This window comes from Carcharhinus amblyrhynchos, chromosome 7, assembly GCF_965287045.1.
Source record: "Carcharhinus amblyrhynchos chromosome 7, sCarAmb.v2.hapA, whole genome shotgun sequence".
Classification (NCBI taxonomy): Eukaryota; Metazoa; Chordata; class Chondrichthyes; order Carcharhiniformes; family Carcharhinidae; genus Carcharhinus; species Carcharhinus amblyrhynchos.
The window spans coordinates 113,481,865-113,505,362 of NC_137330.1; the positions used below are offsets into that span (position 1 = coordinate 113,481,865).

The 23,498-nt window shown below is 44.6% G+C and overlaps 1 protein-coding gene across 1 annotated transcript in view; it reads right to left on the reverse strand.

Moving 5' to 3' along the window:
• Nucleotides 1-799: 799 nt before the first annotated feature.
• Nucleotides 800-23,498, reverse strand: part of slc4a1ap (solute carrier family 4 member 1 adaptor protein) — a 138,605-nt gene continuing 115,906 nt past the window's right edge. Inside the window, exons 11-14 of the mRNA XM_080192981.1 lie at nucleotides 17,451-17,564; nucleotides 14,395-14,465; nucleotides 7,408-7,480; nucleotides 800-1,769 (exon numbers count right to left, since the gene is read on the reverse strand). Of these exons, the coding sequence (XP_080049107.1) occupies nucleotides 1,720-1,769; nucleotides 7,408-7,480; nucleotides 14,395-14,465; nucleotides 17,451-17,564 (308 nt within the window). The 3' untranslated portion in view covers nucleotides 800-1,719. The remainder of the gene's footprint in view (nucleotides 1,770-7,407; nucleotides 7,481-14,394; nucleotides 14,466-17,450; nucleotides 17,565-23,498) is intronic.

The window sequence follows — 23,498 nt, forward strand, 5'->3', positions numbered from 1 at the left end:
GAGAGGTGGTGAATATTTAAATATTCAAAGCGGTTTTGTTTTACTGATCTTAACGGAAGCATGAAAGAGGAAAACAATCATTGTCCCTCTTTAACGAGGCAAAAAAGCTGGGGGATAGGGAAGCACATTAGTACTGTAAATAAAAACGCTTCCAAAAATACTGTGCATTCACATTATTCTTAAAAGTTTCCTGGTGGAATTCACAGTTCACAAGAGACGTGAGAAAATGGTTATACTTGGTGATTACACATTTCTGCTTGTTTCAAATAAAAGTGAACTCCTGAGACAACATGCCAACACTTGACGTTTCACTGCTCTTGTGGGTAGTGTCTTCAGAGCTGTCTTGAACCTACTGAGGTGAGCTAATAAACATAGCAAACGCAGGGTTGCAGAAAACAGGAACAGGTGTGATCCCAAACCCATGCCTGGGTAAATCTAATTACAGACAAGCTAGGCATCATAAAACCCATTTCAACTGTTCAAAAGCTCCATGTCATTGCCTAATAACATCAATGATAAATAAGTTAACAAAATCATATTCATGGTTCTAAATTACAGGATTTATTTCCATTATAACAAAACAGCTGAATGCCATGCTACAAAAGCACAGCCTCTTCCTTCTCCAACTGACAACACTACAATAGTTTCTGATATGGGTGAAAATACAAGGGACAATTTCCCGACTAATGTTGAGGAAGCTCTGGAGGGTGCTCTGACGATCGGGTAAATGGGTGCATGGCTCACCTCAAGGATTTCCAAAATGAACTGCGGGTGGGTGATGAGTTTTTCTGTTGGCGGGGGGGAAGAGCCTGAAGTTGTAATATTGCCTATATATTGCAACTGAAAAATTGCAGTTATAGAAAGAAAGTGTGAACAAATATTTAAGAAACTAAAAACATTGCTAAACCGATGCTGTACACAGTCAGCAGAAGTGAATCCAGAGCACTGGTAATGACTATTAATTGTGGCTACCTCATCCAAATGTCACAAATCAATGGTGCACATGGTGTGGTCTAGCAGCCACTGGTGACCAGATGCTTGTCGTCTGTAGGCTTCCACAGGCTTGCTGCTGCAGCAAGTATCTCAACAGAGATTGAAAAGAGGGGCCAGGTCACCCCCATGTATCAAGTGAAACATTCCTGTTTCATGAAGAGTCCAGAAGGATGGAAGAGTCCACCCTCCAGTTTAGGTGGGAGAGGAAGGCGGCTGTCCCTGGCAGTAAAGTCAAAGGCCCACTCTACGAGGAGCCACACATATCAGATCTTTTCTCCTCACTCTGAAGTGGGGCATCGCCGGAGATGTACGTCAGGCAATGGGCACCACTTGGGTCTACGATTCTGTCCCGAACCCCAACCCAGAAGGAAAGGCTCTTTCTATGAATATTGTTTATTTTGTGCACAGCAAGATCCCAAAAGTGTCCCAATAGAGTGGGGTCTACAGATGCAAAACAACTGAAAAATGTCACAGATGGAATTGATGTGGGTATGCCGGCGTTGGACTGGCGTAAACACAGTAAAAAGTCTGACAACACCAGGTTTTAGTCCTGTTGTCAGACTTTTTACAGATGGAATTCACAGGGTTGCACTTGAATACAGCACCCACTCAGTATCACAGCCCAGAATCCCAACATGGTGCTCTGAAGATGGCACCACCTCCATGTATTCAAATCCTCTCCAGTGAGGTGCAAAGTGCTTGCAAGTTGTCATCTGTCATGAGCTTTTAGTAACCATATTTGTCATTCAGATGTGTCCTGCCATCACCCGTTTGACCTTGGGAAGGTGGTGGGAGAGAAAAATCAGAAATGAACAATCTGGTCCATCAACAGGCATATGATGCAGCACTTTAGAGTAAAAATACACTGATTTGAATTACTTCACATTGACAACACAAACTTTGTAAACGGGTTTAGAATCATAGAAACCCTACAGTGCAGAAGGCTGTCATTCAGCCCATCAAGTCTGCACCGACAACAATTCCACCTAGGCCTCACCCCTGCAACCCCACATATTTACCCCGCTAATCCTTTTAACTTACACATCCCAGGACACTAGGGGACAATTTAGCATGGCCAATGCACCCAACCCACACATCTTTGGACTGTGGGAGAAACTGGAGCACCTGGAGGAAACTCTCGCAGACATGGGGAGAATGTGTAAACTCCACACACAGTGACCCAAACTGGGAATCGAACCCAGCTGCCTGGAGTTGTGAGGCAGCAGGGCTAACCACTGTGCCACATTCTTTCCCATTATGATTGGGAACCATTTGATATCAGGAAGCTCTTCACACAGATGTGACTAACATGTGAATAGATGTTTTTGCAGAATTTTGCAGCCAAAAGCTGCAAAAACATTTGGATAGTTTAACTGAATGGGTGGGAGTAATGCACTGGAGATTCTTTCTGCATCTTAAGCTGGAATGGGCGTACTGATTCAGACCAATTTTATGATCTTCTATGACCCTCCATAAAAATAAATGATTAGCTTTATCACTTCTGGTGTTAGGGGACAGCTCCAAATCCTCAATATTGTCCCAACATAATCGCAATTTATGTGAGGCCAGATTAACTCTGCTGGAGATGTGCTGCATATAAGATGAAGCTGCATTACTTCTGTTATGGGGGTGAATGTTACGTTGCACACATAGATCCCACAAACAGCCATGAGGTGAAGATGAATGTTACAATTTCAGTGAGAGTGAATGGGAGGAGAACTCCCTTTTATTCCTTCACAGGATGTGGGTGTCACTGGAAAGGCTAGTATTTATTGCTCATCTCGAATTGCTTGAACGGAAGTACACAATATACATGCAAAGAAACAGACACGGAGTTATATCAAACAAGGCCTGTTGAACTTCTCATTAAGTGTGCCTATAAAAATGAAATATTTAAAATTCACCATAGGAATTACGAAGGGGCATGGGTTTAAGGTGTGAAAGGCCAAGTTTAAAGGAATGTACGAGGCAAGTTTTTTTTAAACAGATAGGTGCCTGGAACTCGCTGCCAGGGGAGGTAGTGGAAGCAGATACAATAGTGACTTTTAAGGGTCATCTTGACAAATACATGAATAGGATGGGAATAGAGGGATATGGTCCCCGGAAGGGTAAGGGGTTTTAGCTCAGTCGGGCAGCATGGTCAGTGCAGGCTTTGAGGGCCGAACGGCTTGTTCCTGTGCTGTAATTTTCTTTGTTCTTTGAAGTGGCACGGTGGCACAGTGGTTAGCACTGCTGCCACACAGAGCCAGGGACCCGGGTTCAATTTTGGCCTTGAGTCAGTGTGTGGAGTTTGCACGTTCTCTCCATGTTTGCACGGGTTTTTCCAGGTGTTCCAGTTTCCTCTCTCATTCCAAAGATCTGTGCGTTAGGTTGTAAACTGGCCATGCTAAATTGTCCCTTGGTGTCAGGGGATTACATAAGAACATAAGAAATAAGAGCAGGAGTAGGCCATCTGGCCCTTCGAGCCTGCCCCGCCATTCAATAAGATCATGGCTGATCTGTCGTGGCTCAGTTCCACAATCCCGCCCTCTCCCCATAACCCTTAATCCCCTCGCTTATCAAAAACCCATCAACCCGCGTCTTAAAAATATTTAGCGAGGCAGCCTCCATCACCTCAGCGGGCAGAGAATTCCAGAGATTCACCACCCTTTGAGTGAAGAAGTTCCTCCTCAACTCCGTTCTAAGCCGCCCCCCCTTTATCTTGAGGCTGTGCCCTCTAGTCCTACTGTCCTTTCTGAGTGGGAAGAGCCTCTCCACCTCTATCCTATCCATCCCATTCAACATCTTATATGTCTCAATGAGATCCCCCATCATTCTTCTAAACTCTAACGAGTACAAACCTAGTTTACTCAGCCTCTCCTCATAGTTCAACCCCCTCAACTCCGGAATCAGCCTAGTAAACCTCCTCTGCACTCCCTCCAAGGCCAAGGCCAAGATATCCTTGTGTAAGTGCGGCGATCAAAACTGCACACAGTACTCCAGCTGCGGCCTCACCAGTGCCCTGTACAGTTGCAGCAAGACCTCCCTACTTTTATATTCAATCCCCCTCGCTATGAAGGCCAGCATCCCATTCGCCTTCCTGACCACCTGCTGCACCTGCAGACTGGGTTTTTGCGACTCATGCACAAGGACCCCGAGGTCCCTCTGCACCGTCGCATGCTGCAGTTTTTCGCCACGTAAGTAATAATCCTTCCTACCATTATTCCTACCCAAGTGGACAACCTCACATTTGCTAACATTAAATTCTATTTGCCAGTTCCTGGCCCATTCGCCCAGCCTATCTAGATCCTTCTGCAGACTCTCCACACCCTCCGCACAATTTGCCATTCCACCAATCTTGGTGTCATCAGCAAATTTTGACACCATACACTCAGTTCCCTCCTCCAGATCATCTATATAAATGGTAAATAGCTGAGGCCCCAGCACCGACCCCTGGGGCACTCCACTAGTCACCAACCGCCAATCTGAATAGCACCCACTGACCCCACTCTCTGCCTCCTATTTGACAGCCAATCCTCTATCCATGCTAACACCCTACCCCCAACTCCATGCCCCCGACCTTCTGCAATAATCTCTTGTGAGGCACCTTGTCAAACGCTTCTGAAAATCAAGAAACACCACATCCACCGACTCTCCACTATCCACCGCCCTAGACACATCCTCATAGAACTCCAATAAATCCGTCAGACATGACTTCCCCTTAACGAAACCGTGCTGCGTCTGCTCTACCAAGCAATTCTTCTCAAGATGCCTCGCTATTTTCTCCTTGATCACGGATTCTAACATTTTTCCTACAACAGACGTTAAACTAACCGGCCTATAATTCCCCGCCTTTTGCCTGCCACCCTTCTTAAACAACGGCGTAACATTAGCCATTTTCCAATCTTCCGGCACTTCCCTGGAATCCAGCGACGTTTGGAAAATAATCACCAAGGCATCCACTATCACCTCCGCCATTTCTTTCAGAACCCTTGGATGCATTCCATCCTGTCCTGGGGACTTGTCCACAATCAGTCCCTCCAGTCTGTCGAGCACCGCCTCTCTAGTAACAATGATGTCATTCAGGCCCTCCACTCCTACCATCTTTCCATTGCTAACACCCGGCAAATTATTCACGACCTCCTCCGTGAAGACCGAAACAAAAAAGTTATTCAAGGCCTCAGCCATTTCCCCATCCCCTACCACTAAGTCCCCCCTCTCATCCTCTAAGGGTCCAACGTTCACCCTAGCCAGCCTCTTCCTTCTTATGTATTTATAAAAATTCTTGCTATCCTTATTTATATTAAGCGCTAGCCCAGCTTCATGGTTTATCCTACCCTTCTTTATCAACTTTTGTCATTCTTTGTTGACATTTAAACCTCTCCCAATCCTCTTCTCGCCCACTACTCTTAGCTACTCTAAACGCATCCGCTTTTAATTTAACACTTTCCTTTACCTCCTTCGTTATCCACAGCTGATTATCTCTCCTCCTACAATCCTTTTTAACCATCGGAATAAATTTCTGCTGAGCACCAAGAAAGATGTCCTTAAAGATCCTCCACTGTTCCTCAGCAGACCTACCTTCCAATGTGCTCCCCCAACCAACATTCACCAATTCCTCAGTCCAGCTAGTCGATCAAGCACTACCTCTCTAGTGACAGTAATCGCATTCAGGCCCTCAACTCCTACCATCCTTCTATCTTTAATTCCCGGCAAACTATTCGCGTCCTCCTTCGTGAAGACCGAGGCAAAAAACTTACTTAAGGCCTCAGCCATTTCCTCATCTCCCACCACTAAATCCCCCCTCTCATCCTCTAAGGGTCCAACATTCACTCTAGTCAGCCTCCTCCTCTTTATATATTTGTAAAAACTCTTACTATCCTTTTTTATATTTAGTGCTAGTTTAGCTTCATAGTCTATCCTTCTTTTCTTTATCAACTTCTTAGTCATTCTTTGTTGATTTTTAAACCTCTCCCAATCTTCTACTCGCCCACTACTTTTAGCCACTCTAAACGCAACAGCTTTTAATTTAATACTCTTCTTTATTTCCTTCGATAACCACGGCTGGTTATCCCTTCTCCTACATTCCTTCTTTACCATCGGAATAAATTTCTGCTGAGCACCAAGAAAGATCTCCTTAAAGATCCTCCACTGTTCCTCAGCAGTCCTACCGACCAATCTGCGCCCCCAATCTACATTTGCCAATTCCTCTCTCATCTTATTGTACTCCTCTCTGTTCAAACAAAGGACACATGCCCGGGAACCCACTTTCTCCTCCTCCATCTGCATCAGAAACTCCACCACACAATGATCACTCTTCCCAAGAGGATCCTTCACCACAAGGTCCCTAATTCTACCCACCTCATTACATAACACCAGATCCAAGATAACTCACTCCCTCGTCGGCTCTAACACACAGTGTTCGAGGAAACTATCCCGGCAGCGTTCCAAGAACTCCTCCTCCAGCCCACCGCGTCCAACATGGGTCGACCAATCAATATGTAGATTGAAATCCCCCATAATTATCGCCGTCCCATTCCTGCACGCCGCATTCCCTCAGCCTTCTCTGCTGGAAGGAAAATGACCCCAGCCTAATCAGCCTCTCTTCATAGCTGAAGCACTCCAGCCCAGGCAACATAATTAGTTACCTTCTGGGTTAGAGAGGAGGATCAGCAACCATCAATAATGATCACATTCTTAAAAGTGTCTTTAAGCTGATAGTTAACAGACTTAACTTACTGCGTTTAATGGTCAATGAATGTTTTCTATTCATTTGTGGGACATGGACGTCACTGGCTGGCCAGCATTTATTGCCTGAGGGCAGTTGAGAGTCAACCACATTGCTGTGGCTCTGGGGTCATGTATAGATCAGACTGAATAAAGACGGCAGATTTCCTTCCCTAAAGGACATGAGTAACCAGAAGGGATTTTTCGACGATTGACAGTGGTTTCATGGTCATCATTAGACTCTAAATACCAGGTATTTTTAGTGTGCAAATACAATAATGAAAACGGTGAGGTTAATTGTGAGATGCTGTATTTGTAAAACTAACAGTGCAGCTACACAAATCAGCCAGTGACTTAGGGAAACTGTAATTCTTTAGGTATTGCATTTCTCCGGCTGCTCCGGTTTCTTTCCACACTCCAAAGATGTTCAGGTTAGATGGATTGGCCAGGACAAATTGCCCCTTAGTCTCAGGGGGACTAGGAGAGTAAATATGTAGGGTTGCGGCAATAGAGCCTGGGTGGGATTGTTGTCGGTGCAGGCTCGATGGGCCAAATGGCCTCCTTCTGCACAGTAGTCTCTATGATTCTATGAAGTTACTGGCCATATTGCACGCTAATAATGGTGTGCGTCATTCGGACACACATATCTTTTCAGCAGATTCCAGTCTAATGATCCTCATCTCTCCAAATACAGTTTCTGGGTTGTACCTGAAGGGGGCATCCACACACAGTAGTCAGGGTCGTTCTCTGGGTAGTGCTCCGATGCGAGTTGCTGAGGTGGCTGTGGGAAGAGAATTATTAAATAAACAGAAATAATTGGAGGCAAAGTCAAGTAATCAGCATCTGTTACACACAACATAAAATGGGGGAAAAAAAAACACTAAAGTGCTGGAAATCTGATAACAGGAGAGAAAAGGTTATTGGGAAGATGCTGATGTTCTGGAACAGATAACTTCCCCATCAGAAATGTTAAACTGCGAGTTTCATTGTTTAGATGAGAAACACAAGAGCAGCAGGCCATTCAGCCCCTTGGGCCTGCTCTGCTATTCAACTTGATCCTGGCTGATCATCAACTTCAACGCCATTTTCCCGCATTATCCCCGTATCCATTTTTATCAGTCGTATCTAGAAATCTATTTAAAGTAAAGCAAAGTTTATTTATTAGTCACAAGTAGGCTTACATCAACACTGCAACCAAGTTACTGTGAAAATCCTCCAGTCGCGACACTTCGGTGCCTGTTCGGGTACACTGATGGAGAATTTAGCATGGCCAATGCACCTAACCAGCACGTCTTTCAGGCTGTGGGACGAAACCAGAGCACCCAGAGGAAACCCACATAGACACGGGGAGAATGTGCAGACTCCACACAGACAGTGACCCAAGCCAAGAATCGGACCCGGTTGTGTTGAGTATTATTTGTTTGTATTATTCCCACTTGAACTCAGAAAGCAGCTAGTTGAGATTTTATCCTTTTGGACTCCAGTCCCATCTTTCTCCCATTATTACCTGTGATGATTCAATCTGCAAACCCTCACTTCTTTCAGCTGAAGAGTATTTGAATATGAAGGTTTTTAAAGTTTATTTAGTTGTGTCACAAGTCATGAAGTTACTGTGAAAATCCTCTAGTCGTCACACTCCAGTGCCTGTTTGGGTACACTGAGGGAGAATTTAGCATTGCTAATGCACTTAACTCAAGTTGAAACTGTTACAACTCCTATGGTAAAGCCACAGTTGCAATCTACCTGAATCTTAGGGTTCCGACCTGATCTTAATGAATGTTGGCAAGGAAGGAATAGGACGGATACAATTTTGTTTTATTCATTCATGGGACATGGGTGTCACTGGCTGGCCAGCATTTATAGCCCATCCCCAGCTGTCCTTGGTTGGAGGGCAGTTGAGAGTCAACCACATTGCTGTGACTCTGGAGTCACATGTAGGCCAGATCAGGTAAGGACGGCGGATTTCCTTCCTTAAAGGACATTGGTGAACCAGGTGAGTTTTTCTGACAAACAATGGTTCTGTGGTCATCAGCAGATTCTTGATTCCAGATCTATTTTTAATACTGAACTCAAATTCCACCCTCTGCCGTGGCGAGATTCAAACCCGGGTCCCCCAGAACATTAGCTGAGTTTTTGGATTAATAGTCTAGTGGTAATACCACTAGGCCATCCCTGGACATCAGCTGACATTCCCCAGTTTAAACAGGGTTCTGCCCAACATCAAGTGAACTTATCCAATTAAAATTGTACCATTCCATTTCAAAATGGCTGAATAACAGTCCAGTCCCATCCCCATAGGTTGTGCCGCTTGGAGGAAGCATAGTCACTGCTATTAGCCCTAGAAATGAAGGCCATCCTGCATTTCTTTAAAAATAACATTACCCACTGCCCTCATTGCCTCAGTTGGCTGGGGTGAGGATGAAGGTGGAGGAAGAGAACAAGTCCAACTTGATTTTCAAGTTTGCTGATGACATCATCATAGCAGGTCGGATCTCAAACAATGACAAGACAGAGTACAGGAATGAGATAGAGAATCTGGTGAACTGGCGTGACGACAATAAACTGTCCTTCAATGTCAACAAAATGAAGGAGACAGTCATCGACTTCAGGAAGCGTAGCGGACAACATGCCCTTGTCTACATCAATGAGGATGAATTGGAAATGGTTGAGAGCTTCACTTTTTAGGTGTCCAAATAACCAACAACCTGTCCTGGTCCCTCCACGCCAACACTATAGTTAAGAAAGCCCATCAACGCCTCTACTTTCTCACAGGTCCAAGAAAATTTGGCATGTCAATTATGACTTTCACCAACTTTTACAGATGCACCACAGAAAGCATTCTTTTCGGTTTATCACAGCTTGGTATGGCTCCTGCTCTGCCCAATACTGCAAGAAACTACAAAAGGTCGTGAATGTAGCCCAATCCATCAAGCAAACCAGCTTCCCATCCATTGACACTGTCTACACTTCCTGTTGCCTCAGAAAAGCAGCCAGCATAATTAAGGAAAGCATGCACCCCAGACATTCTCTCTTCCACCTTCTTTCATCAGGAAAAAGATACAAAAGCTTGAGGTCACGTACCAACCGACTCAAGAATACCTTCTTCCCTGCTGCCATCAGACTTTTGAATGGACCTACCTTGCACTAAGTTGATCTTTTTCTACACCCTCGCTATGACTGTAACACTATATTCTGCACTCTATGCTTTCGCTATGAACAGTATGTTTTGTCTATATAGCGTGCAAGAAACAATACTTTCATTGTATAGCAACACGTGACAATAATAAATCAAATCAAGTCACATTCCCTGCTTCTGAACTTGGCTGGAAAGTACCTGGGTGTCTGAATCTCATTCAAAGACAAGATGGAGTGTGACTGGATAGAATGGCTTGCTTGGTGCTCACTGTTTGCTTTCAAAACAAGAGTGGCCACTTATAACAGCTCCCAGACAGAAGCCAGTTTCCATGGAACCGTGTTCCCAGCGCCATCGAGAGAGGAAAAACTTGGCAAGATATTAAAAAAAAAGCTAAAGTACAGCCGCAAGTACTTTTTAAATCCACCTGCTTATCTATCCTTTAAATAAGACTAGCAGATGGACAGAATATTTAAACAAAGGTTATGCTTTAATATATAAAACAGTGTATACCAAAAGGCCTCCTGCAACAGACTGTATGTGAGTTCTAAGATGCATAAAATGTGATTCGATCAAGTGGGTTTTTTTCCATTAGACTTTCATTAAAAAGAGCTTTGTGCATCTTGCTGATATCACCACAAATGTATCTTTCAATAAGTTGCTCATGTTTTCAATTGTCGCAAGATGTTCACTTAAATTAAATTCATTATATCGGAGCTGGTTCTCAATGTAACCTAATGAGAGGGGGCACTGGTTATGAGAGGCAGAAGGAGTGATATGTACTGGAAGCCTGAGCACTTGTCGTTCAAAGCGCATCAGATCAAGGAATTCAGAAATGCTGGCCTCTGATCTTGAACAGGGCCAGCGAATTTTCCATCCTCCTTGCCCTCTAAAATGGAAAGAAACGCTTCTATCCATATAGCACCTGATCGCTTCTCACAAATCTTAAAAGGCGGCACAGTGGTTAGCACTGCTGCCTCACAACGTCTGGGACCCGGGTTTGATTCTCGACTTGGGTCATTGTCTGTATGGAGTTTGCACGTTCTCCTCGTGTCTGCATGAGTTTCCTCTGGGTGCTCCAGTTTCCTCCCAAAGATGCGCTGGTTAGGTGGATTGGACATGTTAAATTGTCCCTTAGTGTCAGGGGAAGTAGCTAGGGTAAATGCATGGGGTTATGGGGATAGGGCCTGGTTGGGATTCTGAACTGTGCAGACTCGATGAGCCGAATGGCCTCCTTCTGCACTGTAGGATTCTACGATTCTTAAATACCTGACACGTGATTCATGGTGGCGAAGGCAGCAGACTCTTACAGTCCTGCCATTGTTAATGAGGTTTCCTGGTGAATGCACCTCTCACCGCTGGGAAACCCACAGCACGGATGCACTGTTAGGGATCGGAAGATCCCACCGGTGTGAACAGATGGAAAACTCCAGCCATTGAATTACCAGTACAGCTATGTCACTGGCATCTACCCAATGTGAAAAATTGGAAACTAGAACTGGGGGCATGGCCTCAAAATAAGGGGAAGCAGATTTAGGACTGAGTTGGGGGGGAATTTCTTCACACAAAGGTTTGTGAATCAGTGGAATTCCCTGCCCAGTGAAGCAGCTGAGGCTACCTCATTGAATGTTTTTAAGGCAAGGATAAATTCCTGAACAGTAAAGAAATTAAGGATTATGGTGAGCGGGCAGGTAAGTGGAGCAAGTCCATGAAAAGATCGGCCATGATCTTGTTGAATGGCAGAGCAGGCTTGAGTGGCCAGATGACCTATTTCTGCACCTAGTTCTTATGTTGTGTCCCCTCCATAGAAAGCAGGACAAATCTAGAACATAGATTCCCTACACTGCAGAAAGAAGTCATTCGGCCCATTGAGCCTGCATCGACAACAATCCCACGCTGGCCCTATCCCCATAACTTGGTCTATTTAAACCACTATTCTCCCTGACACCAAGGGACAATTTATCATGGCCAATCAAACTAACCTGCACATTTTTGTCTGATCTAAGCTGATCAATCACCACCTTATCAATCTTCTCTCCATCATCAGGAAAGTGATGGAAGGCATCACTGCTGCCAAGTGGCACTTCTACGACAACAACCCCCTCATCGACACTCAGTTTAGGTTCACTCATCTCCAGAACTCATTATAGCACTGGGACATAGGACCAGAAGTGCAGAGGTAAGCTGAGAGTTGACACTGAGGCAATATTTGACCAACTGTGACATCAAGGAGCCCCAGTAAAATTGAAGTCAGTAGAATCAGGGAAAATCTCTTGCAGGTTGGACTCATACCTAGCACCAAAGGAAATGAAATAAAAACAGAAACTGGTCACAGGACTCAGCGCGTCAGACAGCATCTGTGGAGAATGAAACAGTGCTCATATTTCAGGTCCATAACCTTTAATTTGAAAGTTCTCTCCACAGATGCTACATGGCCTCCTGAGCATTTCCATTAGTATCTGCTTTTAAAGTTAAAGAAAAAAAATTAAAGTTTATTTATTAGTCAAAAGTAAGACTTACATTAACACTGCAATGAAGTTACTGTGAAATTCCCCTCGTCGTCACACTCTGGGCACCTGTTCGGGTTAATGTACCTAACCAGCATGTCTTTGAACTGTGGGAGTAAACCGGAGCACCCGGAGGAAACCACACAGACATGGGGAGAACGTGCAAACTCCGCACAGACAGTGATCAAAGCTGGGAATTGAACTGGGTTCCCGGCGCTGTGAGGCAGCAGAGCTAAAACTGTGCTACCATGCTGTCCTGTTTTCATCTCAGATTTTGAAGTAAAAATGAAGTATTTTTAGTATGGTCATAGTTGTAATCTGGGAAGGTGATAGCTTGTACAGAGCAAGGTCAGAGAAGCAGCAGTATTATAAATGACCAAGGAAGCTGTTTTCATGTTAGTTGATATTGGCCGGGACCCTAGGGCGAACTCCTCTAATCTTTGAAGTACTGAAGTCCAGTTGAGGGTAGACATTTAAGATCTCAATTGAGGGACAGAGCTCTCAACAAAGAATACAAAGGACAGTACAGCCCAGGAACAGGCCCTTTGGCTCTCCAAGCCTGTGCCTATCATCATTCCCTAACTAAAAAAGACCTTTTGCCCTTACTCAGTCCATATCCCTCTATTCCTCCCCTGTTCATGTTCCCACCCAGATGCCTCTGAAATGTTGCTAATATGCCGGTTTCCACCACCTCCTCTGGCAGCACGTTCCAGGCACCTACCATTCTTTGTGTAAGAAACTTTCCCTGCACATCCCCCCTCTCACCTTGAACCAGTGCTCTCTTGTAATCGACACTTCCATCCTGGGAAAAAACCTCTGACTCTCCACCCTGTCTGTGCCTCATAATTTTTTACACCTCTATCAGTTCCCCGCTCAGCCTTTGTCTTTCCAGTGAAAACAATCCTAGTTTATTCAATCTCTCCTCATAGTCAATGCCCTCAAGACCAGGCAACATCCTGGTGAACCTTCTTTGCACTCTCTCCAAAGCTTCCACATCCTTCTGGTAGTGTGGCAACCAGAATTGCGGCCTAACTAATGTTTTATATAGCTGCAATATGATTTGCCAATTCTTGGACTCAACTCCCCCGGCGATGAAGACAAGTATGCCGTATGCCTTCTTAAACGGTGGACCTCTGTATATTAATGCTTCCAAGGGTTTTGCTATTTATAATGTAATTCGTACCTAAATTTGATCCTCCAGAATGCAACACAGTGAGAGGGGAGGGAGATGTGTGTGTGGTGGTGGTGGTGGGGGGTGGGGGGGGAGGTGTAGGAGGAATGTGTGTGGGGTATGGAGAGTTGGTGTGGGAGGGCGAAGGAGAGGAGTGTGTGAGGGGGGGGATAGCGAGAGGACAGAGTGTGTGGGGTGAGAGAGAAGTGTGTGGGAGGGTTGTTGGAGCAGAGAAAGAGAGAGAGAGAAGGAAAGAGATCAGAGATTATAAAGAGCGAGAGTGTATTGCCCGGGTTGGGGGTGGTGGGATGATGATGGGGTGGAGAGAAAATGTGCACATAGGGACTGTGGATCCATACATCTTTGTCACTTCCAATCTCAGAGTTCTCACTCACTCTTACCCACACACACCATCATGTACTCTCATCCACCTGAGACTGGCAGTGGATTGACACACTCTCATTCTATAAAACTCATCTTTATTTATTACATTTTTCTTTTCGCTCAGTAAATTTCTCATCCTATTTTTGAAATTCATGTGTATTCCTTTGCTGAACTTTAATCTTTCTGAATTTGTTCAGCAGCCCCTTGAGTGAGCGAAGATTTGAAATGTGACCCCCTCCCCCAGCAATAAGGCTGGACAAGTCTGTGTTAGTGCTTTCTCCATGATGGCAAAGCTCAGGCTGTGAGGTCAACATGTAAGGAAAACTGATGTGAGGCAAAGCTACCAACACTCTGTGACAACATGCCACGTCTCCAGTGCAGAGCTTTGCTCTGATACACCCAAAATATTAATTCAAGAATTGATTTTCTTGGCAATGATGAATAACAAGCTGGCTGGTACATATACCCTGAGGAAGTGATAATGGGTGTAAAGTGCTTACTTTCTTTGGACCATAGATTTTCTTCTTCGCCACTTTTCCTTTACTTTTTTCATCATTAGACACGGTCACGGCTTTGAAGCAAAAAAAAAAATCAGTTAAATGCTACATATTGATTTAATTTTTTAAAAAAACTTGCTTTGTCAATAGTTTTCACAATATCAATGATACTTTGTGCTATGTATTGGCATTCTACATGTCGCCAAGAGGTTTTAGACTTCGTTAAGAACGAGAAGGTATTTATTGATGAAGAGAAACTTGGTCCTGGGGTTTGCAGCCCCAGGCTGCCTTGAAGCAGCAGCCCTGACTGTTCCAGTCCTTACATGATAATGACGTGACTTCCAGATGCATTCTGCCTGAGAGAAAACTTCACCCTCTGGAGTGATCCTTCACTTGCGGTTCCCACTGGTCCCTCAAGTCAGGTGACCCTTTTCCGCTATGCTGTCTTAAATGAGACAGACGTCACATTTTGGTCTAGCCTATTCTCTTTGATCATACATAGTGCCCTAGGAATGTAGGGACTGGTTGGGTTGAAGAGTAACACAACACAGTAGGCCCTATGACTCTATATGGCTGGGTCCTTTGGTAAAATACACTGCATGGTGAGGAACTTGGAAATGATTTGTTTTACAACATATGTTTTTTTTCTCACAGGTTACCTTGTGACTGGACTGAAGGGGAGAATATTCACAGGTTGAAACTATAATATTAGTAATGGGTGGGTTAAACAGGTCAACCAGTCAGTAGCAGAGAAGGAGATATCAAATATTTTAACATATTTGATTTATTGTCACATGTATTAGTATGCAGTGAAAATATTGTTTCTTGCGCACTCTGCTGACAAATAGAGAAGTAAAGGAGACTGCAGAATGTAGTGTTACAGTCATAGTTAAGGTATAGAGAAAGATCAACTTAATGCGAAGTAGATCCATTCAAAAGTCTGATAGCAGCAGGGAAGAAGCTGTTCTTCAGTTGGTTGGTATGTAACCTCAGACTTTTGTATCTTTTTCCCAAAGGAAGAAGGTGGAAGAGAGAATGTTCAAGGTGTGTGGGGTTCTTAATTATGCTGGGTGCTTTGCCAAGGCAGCAGGAAGTGTAGCTGGAATCAATGGATGGGAGGCTGGTTTGTGAGATGAATTGGGCTACATTCACAACCTTTGTAGTTTCTTGTGGTCTTGGACAGAGCGGGAGCCATACCAAGCTATGATACAACAAGAAAAAATGCTTTCTATGATGCATCTGTAAAAGTTGGTGAGAGTCGTAACTGACATCACAAATTTCCTTAGTCTTCTGAGAAAGTAGAGGCGTTGGTGGGCTTTCTTAATTATAGTGTCGGCATGGAGGGGGACGAAGGACAGGTTGTTGGTGATCTGGACACCTAAAAACTTGAAGCTCTCAACTCTCTCCACTTCGTCCTCATTGATGTAGACAGCTAGATGTTCTCCTTTACGCTTCCTGAAATCGGTTACAATCTCCTTCATTTTGTTGACATTGAGGGAGAGATTATTGTTGCTGCACCAGTTCACCAGATTCTCTATCTCTTTCCTGTTCAACGACTAGGGGACACAGGTTTAAGGTGCGAGGGGCAAGGTTTAAAGGAGATGTACGAGGCAGTTTTTTAACACAGAGTAGTGGGTGCCTGGAACTCGTTGCTGGGGGAGCTAGTGGAAGCGGATACAGAGGTGATGACTTTCAAGGGGCGTCTTGACAAATATATGAATAGGATGGGAATAGAGGGAAATGGTCCCCAGGTGGATAGAGGGTTTTAGCTAAGTTGGGCCACATGGTTGGTGGAGGCTTTGTTCTTTGTACTCTGTCTCATCATTGTTTGAGATCCGACCCTTGTAGAATCTACTGTGTAGACTCTAATCTGGGACCCTTGTAAATCTACTGTGTGTATATTGTCCAACTATTCACCAGATAAACTAGGGGTGGTGAGATTCCATTCATTTACTTTCAACATGCAGAGCAAGGCAACTTCTGGCAAGCTATGCCCAACAGACCCTCTAATTCTATCCTTTACTCTTGTTCTATGCTTTTAAAGTTCTACTCTAACTTTTTTAAACTCTGTAATTTAGAAGCATAAAATAGAATAGAATCATAGAATCCCTACAGTGCAGAAGGAGGCCAATCGGCCCATCAAGTCTGCGCCAAACACAAATCCACCCAAGCTCTATTCCCTTAACCCTTATTTACTCAACATTCCCCATCTCTGACTGTAACTTATGAGGAAGGTTTTAACCCTCCTCATAAATCAAACGTATAAAACTGGGCATGTAATTTTGGCAAACTTGTTCAAGTTTGATAGGCCCTTGGCTGAATTTAGCCAACTCTTTTTTCTGATTTTGTCAGCAGGGATAGTTGATGGGGTGAGGGGGGTGTGGGGTGTTGGTGGGTGAGGTTCTAGAATTCTGTCAGTCAGACACTTGCTGGGTTAAATGTGGCACATCATTACTCATTAACTGCAGACAGGGAGTCCTGCAATAGCACTTAGTGCTGGTAAGTCAAGTGCAGCACACACAGGAACAAGGAGTGGGAGTTCAGCCTTATGATCCCACTCTGCCATTTAACATGACTAAGGCTGATCTTATCCTGGTCTCAACTCCAGTTTCCTGCCTGTTCCCCACAGCCCATTTTCCCGCTTTTTCTCAGAAACATGTCTTATCTCTTTCTTGAATCTGGTGATTGATTCTGCCTCCAAAGTGCTCGAGACAGTGAGTTCCACAGATTCACAACCCTCTGAGAGAAGTGCTTTCTCCTCATCTCAGTTTTGAACCTACCTCCTCTCACTCTGCGTCTATGACCTCTTGTTTTAGAATGTCCCACAAGGGAGACAACATCCAGTCAATGTTGACTTTATCAATCCCCTTTAGCATTTTATATGTCATTATTGTGTTAAATACACATTACTTCAACTTCAAACTTTTATCGCAAGAAGTTGGTGGAACGATGGAACAGTGTCTCTTCCATTATGTTTATACAAAAATGCTCTCTAACCAGAGCACTTTTTAAAAAAACATGTACAAAGCTACGTGGTGATGTATCTGAATTGGCTATACCTGGAGTTGAATCTTTAGGTGGAGAGTTGTTACAATCCCCCTGGTCTTCCATTGAAGAAGCTGCACCATCCTCAACTCCCTCTTGATTAGGGCATGGAGATAACAGAGCGGATTCTATTCAAGGGAGCGAAGCAAAAAGGATTAACATGTTTCCTGTCAGGCTTATTCAGTTGTTGTTTGCTCACTGAAATTGTATAGCAGTTAATTCCATAGAGAGAAAGTCATTTCAAATGAATTGCAAAATCAATGTCCAAATTGTCTTGTGTGAAATTATAACCAGCCACGCAACAGCGCTCAGGTTCATCTCTGGAGAACACATTAGCTTCATCAGGTGGGAAACCTGGTAGGTTTGGATAAAGTCCTACCCCAATGGAGCAGACAGGATTCGTAATTGGAGTTGGGGATGTGGGATGGTCACGCATGTTGGTGTTAGGGGACCCAGTAACTCAGATATGAAACCTTGCAGTTTGGTGAAGAATTAACGTGACCTCATTTAATAGCAGAACTGTTTAACTAAAGCGAGGGGATTGGATACCACAGATACAAGTTCAGCATTTGCAAATTGAAAAGTGGGCAGTCAAACGGAACGTTTTCATCTTGCAGGGATATAGGCTTGGTAATAATTTAGCATGGGAGGGGGGTGCGTGCGTGGTATTGTCACTGGACAAATAATCCAGTGACCCAGGGTAATAGTCTGCAGACCTGGGTTCAAATCCCACAATGGCAGATGGTGAAATTTAAATTCAAGTTTAAAAAATCTGGAATTAAAAGTCTAATGATGACCACGAAACTTATCAATTGTCATAAAAACCAATCAGGTCCACTAATATTGCTTCAGGAAGGACATCTTCCATCATTATTTTTTTTCCATGGTGGCTAAAACTAGAACCAGAGGCAAAACTTCAAAATAAGGGGGAGCAGGTGTAGGACTGAGTTGAAGAGAGACTTCTTCACACAAAGGGTTGTGAATCTGTGGAATTCCCTGTCCAGTGAAGCAGCTGAGGTTACCTCATTGAATGTCTTTAAGGCAAAGATAAATAGATTTTTAAAGTAAAGGAATTAAGGGTTATGGTGAGTGGGCAGGTAAGCGGAGTTGAGTCCACGAAAAGATCAGCCATGATCTTATTGAATAGCAGAGCAAGCTCAAAGGTCCAGATGGCCTACTTCTGCTCCTTGTTCTTACGTTCTTATCCTTACCTAGTCTGGCCTACGTGCAACTCCAAAACCACAGTAATGTTGACTCTAAAACTCTCCAAAATGGCTGAGCCAGCCACTTAGTTCAAGAGCAATTAGGAATGGGAAATAAATGCTGGTCCAGCCAGCAATGGCAGGATCCTATGAATTACTTTTAAGATTACCAAAGTGAACAGTATAGGAGGGTTTAAATGGAAACATAAAGCATTTCTAGAGATAGATACGACAGAAGATATGATGAGAAAATGAAGAAATGTGGTTGATGAATCTAAGGACTCTCCTGACCCGTTCATTCAAATAATTGATTACCACAGATGTATTTTGGTGGTAAAAATGTACTTGAAGATGTTTAACAGTTATTTGCGAATTAACCAAGTTAGATCCCACAGCTCAGAAGGAAACATGGAAACACAGTGCCCCTTTGAGCTGCAATTTATTTTTCTTCATTCCAGCCCTGCAACTGAAATAAATCAATACTTTGACAAATCTATATTTTTTTTAAACAAACAAGGTTTTTTCCAGTGGCTGGAACCTGGTGCCCTAACAGGGCTTTCCATTAACCTCAGCAGGTCAGTAAAGGAGTTCAGTCTGTCTGATTCACAGAAGCTGCTGAACTGGAGAGCCTCATTGACAGCATTCGCTAGGTAAAGTTTTCCTGAATTCCCAACTGAAGTTCGTAACTATCTTATATATTTGGCCTCTGGTTTTGGCTTCCTCCCCCAAAAATAATTTAAAAACAAACTATATAAGTATTTGAAAAGGGAGAAAATATTTGAGAAGGGAAGAGGGAGTGGGATTGGAGCGCACCATTCAGGAGCCTCCTGCAGTGAATCATAGAATCCCGATAGTGCCATTTGGCCCACTGACTCTGCACCAACCACAATCCAACCCACCCTCTCCCCGTAACCCCCTTGTATTGACCCTGCTAGTCCCCCTGACACTAAGTGACAATTTAGCATGGCCATTCAACCTAACCTGCACACCTCTGGAGTGTGGGAGAAATGATGTGGAAATGCCGGTGTTGGGCTGGGGTAAACACAGTAAGAAATCTGACAGCATGTTTACACCTGACGAAGGGGCAAACCCCAAAAGCTTGTGAGTTTACCATCAAATAAATCGGTTGGACTTAAACCTGGCGTTGTCAGACTTCTTACTGTGTGGGAGGAAACCAGAGCACCCAGAGGAAACCCATGCAGACGCGGGGAGAACGTGCAGACTCCTCACAGAAAGTGACCAAGCCAGGAATCAAACCCAGGTCCCTGGCGCTGCGAGGCGTTAGTGTTAGCCACTGTGCCGCCCCATTACAGTGCTGTAGCTCCTGACTGTCTGATCAAGATAGCGGCAAATGCCTCCTCAAACTCCTCTGCCAAAAATTACAAAGCTTTCCACCAGCGCAGCAGCGAGTAAATCCCATCACCATGGATGGGAGGACAGCCTTCCTCCGTGTTGGCTGTAAGGTCCCTTAGAGAGTTTGGACAGTTGACATGTAGATCCTTGTGGAAATGGAACTGTTAAAATTTCACTGCCAGAAATCTCAAGGATGATTGGTACTGGAAACACATAAATGTCAGGCTGGTGCAGTGAGATGCACCCTATTGAGGTTGTGGTTAAAAGGTGTGATAAGAGTTTTAAAGTTTTTTTATTAGTGTCACAAGTAGGCTTACTTACACAGCAGTGAAGTTACTGTGAAGTCGCCACTCTCTGGCGCGTGTTCAGAGGGAGAATTCAGTACGACCAATGCACTTAACTAGCACGTCTTTCGGACTGTGGGAAGAAACTGGAGCACCTGGAGGAAACCCACAAAGACATGGGGAGAACATGCAGATTCTGCACAGACCGTGACCCAAGCCAGGAATTAAACCCGGGTCCCTGACACTGAGGCAGCAGCGCTAATCACTGTGCCGCCCTAGCTTTAATTAACTGACTGAGGGAGCGTTTGATACTGACAATAGTTTCCTAAAATGTATCAGCACCCTTCACCTAGGCAACCCCAGAGTTTACCAAAAAATGTTAATCTTCAGTTAATGAAATAATATTTTAACACAATGCTCTGTGAATTAGAGTGCGTGCTGCTTGTAAAGGCAGGACTCTTGCTACATGTTTCATTCTGCCATTGCAGTTCCAGATAATGAACTACGAGTGTGATAACAAGGGAACAATGCTTGGTTCTTATGCAGAGCACAACAGATGCAGATGTGGAGAGACTGACAGGAGTTGCACATAGTTTATTTTTCAAAGCCCTTACCCAGCTCATTCCATATTTCACTTTGATATCACATAGCCAACTTTTCAATTTCTACTGAGTAAGAGCAAAAAGTAAACTTGGATATGATCTCGATCAGTGTCATCCTGTGGGAAGTTTAGAATTATGCAAATTGCATTCATATAGTGTCTTTAGCGCAGCAAACTTTCCCAAGGCATCTTGCTGAACAAAGGAGCTATTAGGACAGCATTATTTATTTCAGGAATGCTACAAATGCATTGCAAGCAGTTCAGAGAAGTTTTTCTAGACTAATAAGACTATAAGTCATAGGAGCAGAATTAGGCCACTCAGCCCATCAAGTCTGCTCCGCCATTCAATCACAGCTGATTTATTTTCTCATGCCCATTCTCCTGCCTTTTCCCCATAACTCCTGATCCCCTTATTGATCAAGAATCTAGCTATCTCTGTCTTGAAGACACTCAATGACCTAACCTCCACAACCTTCTGCAGCAAAGAGTTCACCACTTACTGGCTGAAGAAATTCCTCATCTCTGCTTCAGTCTGAGGTTGGGCCCTGTGGGTCTAGTTTTTCCTACTAGTGGAAACATCCTCTGCTGTATCCAGGCCTGTATTACAGTATCCTGCAAGTTTTAGTAAGATCCTCCCTCATCCTTCTAAACTCCAATGAGGACAACCCATAGTCCTCAATCGTTCCTCATTCAACAAGCGCTTCATTCCAGGGATCATTCTTGTGAACCTCCTCTGGACTCTTTCCAAGGCCAGCATATCTTTCTTTATACCCTGGGGCCCAAAACTGCTCCAAATGGGGTCTGACCAGAATACCTGGAATGGGCAGATTGTCTTATGAGGAAAGATTGGACAGTCTGAACTCTGTTGGAGTTAAAAAGAGTAAGAGGCAATTTGGTTGAAACATATATGATCCTGAGGGGTCTTGACAGGATGGATGTGGAAACAATGTAGAAACCATCTAGAACTAATGGTCACTGTTTAAAAATAAGACAGCTCCCTTGCCTCATCACTCCCGCTCTGGATAATGCCACCCCCTGGCCCCCACAGACATTGTCCCAGCCTGCCCAACATAACTGACCCCCTTATATCCCCCAATACAGGCCCCCCCCCTCACTTATCTCAGGCAGAGTGGCAGCGGACACCCTTCACCCTCACTGATCTCAGGCAGAATGGCAGCAGACCACCCTCCCCCTCACTAATCTCAGGCAGAATGGCAGCGGACCCCCCCCTTCCCTTTATTGATCTCAGGCAGAATGGCAGTGGACCCCCCCTTCCCTTCACTGATCTCAGGCAGAGTGGCAGCAGACCCCTCCTTCCCCCTCACTGATCTCAGGCAGAGTGGTAGCGGATCCACCCCACCCCCCTCACTGATCTCAGGCAGAGTGGCAGCAGACCTCTCCTTCCGCCTCACTGATCTCAGGCAGAGTGGCAGTGGACTTCCCTTCCCCATCCCTGATCTCAGGCAGAATAGTAGCAGACCACCTTCCCGCTCAATAATCTTAGGCAGAGTGGCAGCGGAACACCTTCCCCTCAAGGATCTCAGGCAGAGTAACAATGGACTCCCCCTTCCCATAAATGATCTCAGCCAGACCTCCCTTCCCCCTCACTGATCTCAGGCAGAGTGGCTGCGGAACCCCTTCCCCTCCACTGATCACAAGCAGAGTGGCAGCAAACCCCCCCATTCACCGCCCCCCCCCGGCCCCGATCTCAAGCAGAGAGCCACCGGATGCTCAGCACTTACCTCCTCACTAGCTGGGGCGCCTAAATCAGACTTTTATGGAGCATGTCTGTTTTGGGCCGCGTCTGGATGGACGAATGCGGTGGAAAGGGGGAAGTGCCGGTAAGGTTGGGTGTGCAGCCCGTTAAGTCAATTTAAATATATGCAAATACATTTAAATAGCCGTCGCGCCCGTTTCGGGCACAGTCCTAACTGTGGCTATTTTCAGATCTTGGTAAAGGGGGAACCGATGTGGATCATGCTACTCACCTCACGCTCGACTTTACTAAGTTTTTGCACCTGAAAATGGGCACAACTTGATGGTAAAACCAGGTCCAGACAGTAGTGATGGAAAGGTGTTTTTCAGAATGGAGATCTGTAGCTAGTGGGGTTCTGCAGGGATCAGTACCGGGGCCTCTGTTGTTTGTGGTATATACAAATGAACTGGGGGAAAATGTGGATGGTCTGATTAGTGCATTTGTAGATGACACAAAGCTTGGTGGAGCTGCTGATAGTGCCAGGGATTGTCAGAGGATACAACAGGATATTGATAGATTAGAGACTTGCAGGCACAGGAATGGCAGATGGAGTTTAATCCGACAAATGCAAGGTGATGCATTTTGGAGGACCAAATTTGGGTGTGAATTATACTGTAAATGGCAGCAACCCTTGGCAACATTAACATACAGATGGAATTGGGTGTGCAGGTCCACAGTTCCCTAAAAGTGGCCAAGGTAATTAAGAAAACATACTCATGCTTGCCTTCATCAGCTGGGGCAGTGAGTACAATAGTTGACAAATCACGTTGTAGCTATATGAAACGTTGGTGAGGCTGCATTTGGAGTATTGCTTTCAGTTCTGGTCATCACACTGCCAGAAGGAGGTGGAAACTTTGGAGAGAGTG